The sequence below is a fragment of the Limulus polyphemus genome, unplaced genomic scaffold (assembly GCF_000517525.1).
Source record: "Limulus polyphemus unplaced genomic scaffold, Limulus_polyphemus-2.1.2 Scaffold1520, whole genome shotgun sequence".
Taxonomy (NCBI): Eukaryota; Metazoa; Arthropoda; class Merostomata; order Xiphosura; family Limulidae; genus Limulus; species Limulus polyphemus.
The window spans coordinates 216,754-227,437 of NW_013667130.1; the positions used below are offsets into that span (position 1 = coordinate 216,754).

Consider the following 10,684-nt stretch of genomic DNA (forward strand, 5'->3'; position numbering starts at 1 on the left):
CCCGTATAGAGATTAATTACTGAAAATAACAGATAAAATATAAAGTTTTTCTTAAGAAATGTTTCATAACTATTTGGACATCATAAAGATGTCGCATGTGAAAATTCAAAATTTTCTGATGCATAAAAGTATGTTTAATCTTAAAATGAAAATTACTTTGCATGATAGTTAGGCAAGATGTGAAAAGAAAAAAAGGCATGAGAAAAACATTGCTTTAAAAACCTTAATACTTGATGAAAAAAATTAGATATTTTGCATATGAAAGCACTGTATTGTTTACTGATAAACTGCCAAATTTTGTTAACATTTGCTTACTAATTTAAAAGTTATAGCATGAAAACTATAACAAGCACAAAATGGTTACGAGGCCCGGGCTGAAAGTGTTGGGAGTGTTTACAATATCTTTCAATTAAAATATTAGGTAGCAGCCTACCTCTCCTTCATCTGTGAAAATTGAATCAGCTTTTTTAGGATCAAAATGCTTGATGACCATTTGTTTCAAATGGTCCTCCACTAAGGCCTGCACTTCAGATATTTTCATTCCTGAAATGAAAACTTCACAGCTATACTTTTTCTTAGATGGGCTAAAAATATTTCAAGAAAGAGATATAGTTAAGTTAAAAACTTCACCTTAGTTATCAAGTTCACTCTTAAGTGTAAATTATAATCTACTTTTAAGTAGCATGTGCTACAAATGATGAATGAAAACAAAAAACTGGGAACAGAAGCTTCAATAAAAAAGTCAAGATACTTAGATGAGAACAATTTGATTTGGTATAGATACAAAGAATCTATAATTAACTGAAAAAAAAACTACAACATATAAAATGTTCCTTTAATAACTTTTACTTTTGTTCCATAGCTTTTCTGATCCACATTCATTAAGTTTTGTTTGTTAACTCCTTAAATCTGAGCAGATGCTGCCAGCCTCTGACCAAAAATCTCAATTTACCCATAAGAGGGTGACAGCATCTGATAACATTTATATCTCTTTGGCTGAAAATGAATCCAAACCACGTTATTATCGACCTTTTATAAACAGACTGGAAAGGTATGGTAAAAACTATTATGACATCATGAAACAAATTCTGGCAGAACGTGCAACAAATTATGGGTTTAAAAGAGTTAATAAGCTCAGAGTTATACAATTGGTTTATTTATGCTGTGCATACTTTGGATATTGAAACCAAATTTTTAGCATCAATAAGCTCTCAGACTTACTGCTCACCCACCTGGGAAAATATTCAGCAAATAATAAAAAAAAAGTATTTCAACCAAACACAAACATAATTTCATTTCATTAATTTTGGTTGAAAATTGTATACTAACACTTAAGTGTATTAAACATAATATCAACTTTACTGATCTGATTTTCATGAAGCATATTTAATATTTTGGACACAATAATGTGCATTTTAATTTTTGTACTATAGAATCACTTTGACACATTAATGCTTTTTGAACTACACAGAAAAAAGAAAAATAATTATTATAGGAACTTCATATGGAAAAGCATATTGTCCAATTATATTTGTTTGTTTTGAATTTTGCGCAAAGCTACATGTGGGCTATCTGCACTAGCCATCCCTAATTTAGCAGTGTAAGACTAGAAGGAAGGCAGCTAGTCATAACCACCCACCGCCAACTCTTGGGCTACTCTTTTACCAATGAATAGTGGGATTGTCCGTCACATTATAATATCCCCACGGCTGAAAGGACAAGCATGTTTGGTGTGACGGGGAGTCGAACCTGTGACCCGCAGATTGCGAGCCGAGCGTCCTAACCACCTGGCAATGCCGGGCCATATTAAACAATACTGACAGTTTGGCATTTTCAAGATTTTGAGTGATGGATTATAAATAATGAGTCAAAATGTTAAAAAATTACCAAACAATGCTAAGCTTTTATGTTTTAAGATTGAAGATAAACAGACCACTGTAGAAAAGCTATGTGAATGAGCATCTGTCAAAAACCCCACAGGGGAATGGTGGGTTTAACATGGAAAGAAGGTTAAAGAAGGAAAAATAACAGAAAAGGGTTTTGTGTGTGTGTAAGGCAAATGTAGGAAAAACCTAAGCCTAAGAAGATGAACAAAAGACACAGGGTATGACCCTCAAATCTGAAGAAATGAATCCAGAGTTTAGGAATCAAAGAAAAGCAGTACAACACAAATTCATGCCTAGTCATATGAGGTAACAAAGGAATGAGGAAAAGGCATATACACCACAAAGTAGTGGTAAAAATAATTGAATACGTAAAAACATACTTGAGAAACCTAGTCTCAAAATCATGAAAAAAAGGTGAGGTAGAATCAAGACAATATGGGTTATAAGAAGAGGCAAAATCCCTTCCATCATAAACAAGAAACATAAGCAGAGATATACCAGGGGCAAAAGAAGGCTCAGTCTGCATGAAAGGCTCCACCAACTACTGTACAAAAGCTATCACCTCTTCCAAGAGACAAAGAAAAACCCAATGCCAATATAGTTGGTAGGTTAGCATGAACAAAGTTGTGTTGTTTCACTCCAGACAAAGTGGAAGTTACTGACTTGTGAAACAATGTCTTTGTCTATACTTCCACTGAAAAACACCTAAATCTGAAAAGTTCCCAAGCGAAAAAATACACATCATTACCAATGAGTGCCAAAAAATCAAGAAGTGATGATTGTGCTTTACAGTATAGGGGAGTCAGCTGTGCTAGGAGTGTGTGTTGCACTCCTACAAGTGGAGGTTTGTTGCATACTACAATGCTATAGCAAATGATTTTAGGTTGGAGCCTTAAGGCTGGTGGTGAGAAAAAATTGTGCATATAGAGGGCAGCACAAATTAAGGAAAGCTGTTATATGACCATAGATAAAGTATTGTATTAGAATGCTGTTTACTCTTTAAAAGAAATCAAAACAACCAATCTCTGTAATAATAATATTCCCTCAAGCCATTACATTGCTTTCAGCAGTTGCACTGTCAAAGCATCACAATTAGAACCAGGTGCTTCGTGTGGAGTTTGCTCCATATTTTGAATACTCCACAATATATATATGTAGATAGAAAAGGTTAAACTCAATCATATGCTTTTGGTCCACAGTTTACACTTTAAGCATTCCAAAACCATGCTTTCCTCTTTAAATGTGATTTTTTTATTTCACTTTTTCTTACAATCTTTTCACAGTAAACTGGAAATGATTAAATTTTCATCATTTCTAAAGAAATTGTCAACTGGAATACAGTCAGACATTTGTTGCAGTGCAAAACCTTGTCCAACTATCTTTCCATTTGTTTTCCTACCATGGGTTGGTGGATGGAGTTTTTCTTAGTGGTGGAAAACAAATTCCCTTTTGATTGCTATTGTTTATAAATTCTGGTGATTATGAAAAACCAGTCAGAGAAACAGCAAAGTTCACTGGTTTCTTGAAAAACATAAAATCAAAGTTTGAAACCCTTTTTAATTTTCCTCAAAAGCTTGTGGATGAATTTATAATACAAATTTATCTGACCAAGTCTATCATTTGTTTTAACATTGTGCTTGGCTGTCTTGTCCTATTGTTTGTAAAAATTAACTTTAGTTCAGCATTATACACATCCATGTTTAGATTTTTTCCACTGTCACATAGCAACAAGCAGAATTTAGCCATTCCATTTCAGTAGGGGACAAAGGTTGTTTTAATTAACATAGTGGTTGACTATATTTTCAGTAGTTTCCAATACAAGATGCAAGACAATTTATGTAAATAAGAAACCCAATTCTGACCAATCACAAAATTAAAAAGGAAAGTACAGGTTCAATATGAGGTCATCCACTCTTCAGCTGGAAACAAAGGTGGGGATAGGCAAATAGTGTGTAAAAGTGTTATCCAATCATCCTTCAATATTTGTTGGATCTCCTTTCAGAAGTACGAGGTATACAAAGCTGAAGAAATAGCTGGAAGTTTTCTGCCTCAAGAGGTGAAGAAAATAGACTAGCATAACTGCATGAATGAGTATTTACTGGTAAGATTTCTCAAGGAAATTAATTGATCATTTGTAAATTTTTCTATACCTTTGAAAAAGTGTCAATAAGCATTCTGGATCCTTTTATAAATGTAATAAATCTTACATTCTCTTAATGAAACCCTAGAAATGGATCTTGATAGTGATTCCCATGTTGAATGGACTCTTTTCATCATGTCCATTTTGAAAGTCATAAAGAGCCTTACTCTTACCCATTGTCTTGCATACTAACAATGATGTGACATCTGTACATTTACCTGAAACATGAAATGATCAGTTATATTTAATGTGCAAATAAATGAGTCCTAACAAAGTGGCCAATCAACGTTTAATGTTAAGTAGGTAAATACCTTATGGTTTTCACCAAGAGATCATTCAGCATAAGGTACTGTTTGTGGTCAATCTGTTGAAACTAAATTTATTACCATTTCTTCATTTGTTTATTTTGTAAACTGAGAATATAAGTATATATGGTTATTACAAAAACGAACAACTTTTTAGGTTATTTATGAGATAGTTTATGCACAGGGACTTCACTGAAACTGTTCGTGTAAGTCATCATCAGATCAGTGAAGACCTAGCAGTTTGAAATATCATTCTCAAATTAATGTGCAGATGAAGTCCATAAAAGTTTCCAATCAAACTTCTCAACCTTAAAAATCAAATCAGAGAAGTCTTCCAACTTACTGTGCTACGTAACTTGCACAGGTCATGTCTAATTTTATTGTTTCTTCTTCCTCACTGTGCATGAAAATTAGAATGTATAAGGGTAATCATAAAATATGGCATACAAATTGTCTTTCACGTTACCTCCTATTTGAGCCCATATTTAGCTCCTTTTTGTCATGCACAGCTGAACAGTTATTAATGAATAAATCAATAACATATTCTATCTCTTTATGTATCAAACAATATCAAGAATATGTGGATTTATTGATAATAAAAAACAATCATTTTTGTCAATAAAAATGGTATGTAATAACTAGAATAAAAAAAAAGTCTTAAATTTCAGAGTCACAAAAAGGACAGGTCAGTACAATGTTGACTAAAGAAAATGAAACAGTCTTACTAATCACTCTAGGAGGTATACTGATACTTACATTTATATTTGCACATTTTCTTTAAAGTAAACTAATGACTATGATACAGATAAGAATGAAGTTTCATTATCCAAGTTTGACTTTTCTGAAATATACATTGCAATTGACATTCTAAAATGCACAACATATACAAAAGAGATTCAAATATCTTTCTCCGGAATGATAAATGTATCACTTGAAAATTCGTTTTCACCCACAACTTTGGTTGCTTACCTGCCATAATCAACCATTCTGCTAATAAATTTGCCGTTTGTGCAATAGCCTGGTAGTTTTCTGACAGAAGATCAACGACTTGTTCTGGATTTCCTCCAGATTGAAAAAAACTGCAAATGAATACCAATAATTTATAATTTGTTGTAAAAATACGCATTTTGTATAAATCATATGTATGATGAATCATTGATTTAAGGATTTCTTAAAAAAACTGTACATTTTATACATACATACATACACGCATTCTTCCACTTTTGCTTATACACATACATTAACTACAGCTATAATAAACTTTTCTGGTTTCTAATTATGATAGATACTACTAACAAGATTCATACATTTATCAAGGCAAAAAATTCAAGGGCTTTTCCAAAATTTTAAAAACCAAGAGAGAGAGCTCAAAGATTTAAAATTAGAAGTAAACCCTGATCACTTTCCTTTGCTGATACTAATTGTGACAATAATTTCAGATGGCTTGATACCACAAAAAATTCTGATGTGGAAAATAGTACACTGATTGTGACATAAAGCACATAATGCAATAAACAATGCTCAGCTAATTAAATATTGTTAATTTAAAAATGGGAATATGGATCATCAAAAAAGTACAGAAAGAAGTTGAATCAAAAAGCAAAGATTATATTTTCAAGCCTACAACTAGGGACTACAAAAGGTAAACAAACTACACTGGAAATAGTATCGTACATTACTTTCTCAAGCTACAACTCCCTATTTTGCCTCCATGTCTACAGTACTTATCAATTTTAGTGGAGTCAAAATAACTATTTGTAGCTTGAGAAAATAATGTAGACACTATTTCCAGCCTAGTTTGATTACTTTTTTTTTATCATTGTTTTCTTTTGTTTTGAATTTCTATGCATATTCAGACAAGTAGTGCTGTATAAGAAAGAAACCCAACCAGGTTCTTGTTTGGGGGTAATTACAAACCTCTTCAACTGGAGGAAAATCCCTGGTTCCATGATGAAATCCTTGGCTACTAAATTTTTCCACACATTCTTGTTGAATCTGTACATTAACAGCTTCCTGTTCTTCAGCCGTATGTAACTTGTATTTAAAGAAATACTCAATAAGTTTTTTCACCTTCTATCTACCAAACACTTCCTATTATACAAAAAGTAAACAACTGATCAAATAAATAAAAAATTAATATTCAACAGGTAAAATATATATGTCTGCTTCCTCTCTCTACATACTGCTATGATGTTTATTAACTGAAACTTTTCATTTTATACTTTAAAAACTTAAATACAGAGACACAGAAGTAACTTAGCACAACTCATTCTAGTTAGCTGAACTATTTTGAAATTTTACAATACTAAAGTTTCATACTTAAGTTTTTGCATTACTTCTACTTGCTTCAACTGAAAACACATTCAAGACCAGAAATAAATTGTTTATGTATTCTCAAAACACTGCTTTTTAAAGATATATTTTTTCCCACTAAAATATACAAGTATTATAAAAAGTTTGTTTCATTTCTATGCAATGCCAAAGATAACTTGCATTTTATAATAGTTATGTTCCAGGTCCTGTGATGCCCTTGGAACTACTTCCTGCATCAATAATCTGGTGGATATAATTATGCACTATTTCTTAGCCCAGCAATTTTAATTGTAACAATGTACTGTAAAGGAAGACATAATCAATCTTAGCTCACACATCATGTTAAACATTTTATAACCCATCAAGATCACATTGAAGCAGACTGAAGGAATTAACTCTCTTTGAGCCGCATTGGTGGACTTGATAGATATGTAATTGAATAAAATTTCGGTAATTCCAGTTTCTTCAGCCCTCATTTATCATAAAAACTGCCACTGATTTGTAGAACTTCTGACTCATAGGCCTTTTGTAACTTCAAATCTTAGCTACTTTTTTTCAGCATTATCAGGAGATATACCCATTTTCATTCCAATGGAAGGCTCTTTCATAATCCTACCCTTATAATTGCAGTTGACAGAACTGTTGCTGTCCTGAACATTTTGCAATGTTTCTGCTTTCACAGTGAATGATGGTGACTCTCTTCTTCAAAAAGTTGTCCTTTGGTTCTACCCCATCTAAGGATCTTACTATAGACTCATTCTTCCTTGGAAAGGGTGTAACCTATTCTATAACTACTGTATAACCCTATGGTTCTACACCATCTAAGGATCTTACTATACAATCATTCTTCCTTGGAAAGGGTGTAATCTATTCTATAACTACTGTAAAACCCTATGGTTCTACACCATCTAAGGATCTTACTATAGAATCATTCTTCCTTGGAAAGGGTGTAATCTATTCAATAACTACTGTATAACCCTACCACTATCAAATAACAATGCTTGAGATTTGAAAATCACAGGAAAGTGACAGGATATCATGTCAATGAAGAGTATAGAATAACATCTGGAGTTACATTTTTACTAACCTGCAAGACTACAACTTCAGAAAAAATCATAAGAATCATTGTTGTTAATGTTGCAGAGATATAAATGAATTTAAATTAATCATTGAGTGGAAAACATTAAAGTCCTTTCTAAGACAAAGGTATAATAGGTGAAAATGTATGCTTCTAATCTTTATGTTCACTACCTCACTAAAAGATGCATAACACTTTTAAACATATTGTATGAGCACCAAAAATATTTGCTTTCATTGGCCAATATCAAGCTAACAACTTTATGAAAGTAGTAATTTACTCATACATATACTCTGCAATTATGAATAAAGCTATACTATTAGGTACACACACAAAAATTAAACTCATTTGATTTAGTTGTATTCTTTTTTAAAATACCAACAAAATTATCATAATAAAAATAAAATAAATATAATCAGGTTGGTGTGACTAGCAAAAAGCTCATGGCTACCATCTTGTTTCAAACTCTTGCTTGAAGTAACACTTTCCAGGCTTATGCATGACCATAATGGATGTCACCAATGCTTATCTCCACATCCTTATATCACCATAGTCTTGTCAGTATCTTTGTTTTGTCCATCAAGGGGTGGCTTATCAGTTTTGCACCCTACCCTTCAAGCTTGCTTCTGCCCCTTATGTTTTCTGTCAGGTGGTCAGAGCTTTTGTTTGCCATCTTTATGCACTGGGGTTGTGATTCCACCTTTATATGGATGACTGGCTTCATCTGGCTCATTCTGAACTGGAGTCGGCCAACCATACTCATCAGCTCCTTCTAGTGAGCTGGTTAATCAAATTGGAGAAGTCCTTTCTCCGACCTACCCAATATCTCGTCCACTTGTTGCATTAAGCAAAACATATTTGATAATTTGAACCAATAAATCTTGTTACATCTGCATTTTGAAAATACAGTGCTGTTATTTTGTTGCATTTTATTAAATCTTTTTGTATATGTAATGTAGAATTGTGTGTAAACACAACCTCTGCTCCTGAGTGTTATTGCATCCCTTAAAATTTGAGCTGTGGTATATGGTTAATTCCCAAGAAGAAAGCGCTTGGGTTATAGGGTTTTTATTCATTTCTAGAAAATACAGTATTTGTTTATCAAAAGTTTCTAAATGGAAATTTCAACACCACTTCCCAAAGTCATATGTGACTTAGTGCCTGAAAAAGCCCACCATAGGGTGAGAAATGACTCCATGGTAAAATGGGGCAGCTAATCGAAGTGGTGGTGGTGGGAGGGAGGTCAAATCGATGACAGGCCTCCAGTTCCCAGTTTTCTTGGGAACAACGAGTCTGGAATAAAAAACTGGTGAAGAATATAGAACAGGTTTCATGGCCTGCTGAAATAATAGTTCCTGAACCAGCTCCGACAAATGCTGGCTGGTCATGGGTATAGGAGACACGGGAGATGGGGAAAAAATGGGAAATAAATAAAGACCACTTCATGAGTATACTAAAGATGAATGTTTAACTTTAAACAAATAAAAAGGAACACATCTGAGCACAATTGCTGTTAAACGAGAAGTAATACTTTGGTAGAGGCATACAGAGGGAGTCACATGTGTTATGTGAGTATGTCCCACTCCTATTGGTGGAGAAGTGACACATGATGATTTACAAGAAAGACATGTTGGAATCATTCGATTCCAATAGGGGGGAAGCAGAAGGCTTGTGGCATGCATAAAGAAAAATTTGTATATAGAGGGTAGCACTGAACGAGAATAGCTAATCTTGTGAATAGAGGAAAGTATTATATTATTAAAGTGGAAGTCACTCTTCTTTCATGTAAAAAAATACTGAAAATTTGGTTACAGTGTTGCACAGCTAATTTTTAAAAAGCTGATATGGATGATACCATTATCGTCAAATAAAACAATACAGTGGCTAGTGTGGAGATGTTAAAAACTGTTGTTAACAGAATAGTACTATATTTTCTGAATAAACTTTCTAGTTTTATTCTTATTCATTCCCTAATGGTTTTCAAACTTTGTAAGATAAAGTTATAATTATCCAGAGTTTTATTTTAGAAAATAAACTGAAGTTATTCTAATTTTCTTTTTCTTTGAACTTAAATTTATGCTACTTGAAGAATATCCAAAATACAGAAGTAGGTATTTACTTTGGCTCAGTACATGTTTATGTAATAAATAAAATATGTTATAATTATTTGTTTACACTCATTTGTTACAAAGCATTTGAGTAATTACAAAGTTATAGGGTCATTCCATGTCAAATAAACCAAGGGCATGACACCCAACATCTCAGAATTGGCCACTTTTTTAACTGATGGTACTTATCTATGGGTTAAGTATACGTGCAAATTTTATTTGCAAAATTCTTTCTCTTTCTGGAAATAGAAGCATTTGAATCTTAGCCAAATTTGGTCAAAAATTGCTCGTGGTGGCCATTTTGGATTTTCACAGATACCCTATGCCATTGAAATTATTTTCATAATTTTACCCAGTTTTATTGAAATTGGCCAATTGAAATTTCACACGTAGAGGATATGAAACGAAATATTTTTTTTAGGTTTATATATACAGATGAATAACCAAAAAATCATAAATTACTATATCAATATCACAGAATTCCACTATAACTTATCAATCTCAGTAACTAAGCTGTATCTCGGTCTAAAAGAAAAAGACACAAACTACCTCCTTGAAATCTTGATTTAAAAAATGAGATGACATCCTAACATTTTAAAATGGATGAGAATGTCACTAAGGGGACATTCTGAGCTTTCATTTGGTTATTCACATGTCATATATTGAAGTAAGTATATATAAAGAATCATTTACAAAATTGGAAAGAGGTGAACAGAGCCACTGTGTTTGATTAAGTACATGAGCGATATCGGTAAATAGAAAAGATATGAGGTTCTTCTTTTATATTCTAGCTTGTCAACATCTGTAATTTGAGTTCCTAATTCGTATGATACCATAGACTTAGTATTTTGACA

General features: G+C 32.7%; 1 protein-coding gene across 1 annotated transcript in view; it reads right to left on the reverse strand.

Moving 5' to 3' along the window:
• Positions 1-10,684, reverse strand: part of LOC106463933 (negative elongation factor C/D-like) — a 52,023-nt gene that overhangs the window by 27,737 nt on the left and 13,602 nt on the right. Inside the window, 4 exon segments of the mRNA XM_022391571.1 lie at positions 434-543; positions 5,301-5,410; positions 6,249-6,292; positions 6,294-6,365. Coding sequence (XP_022247279.1) covers positions 434-543; positions 5,301-5,410; positions 6,249-6,292; positions 6,294-6,365 — 336 coding nt within the window.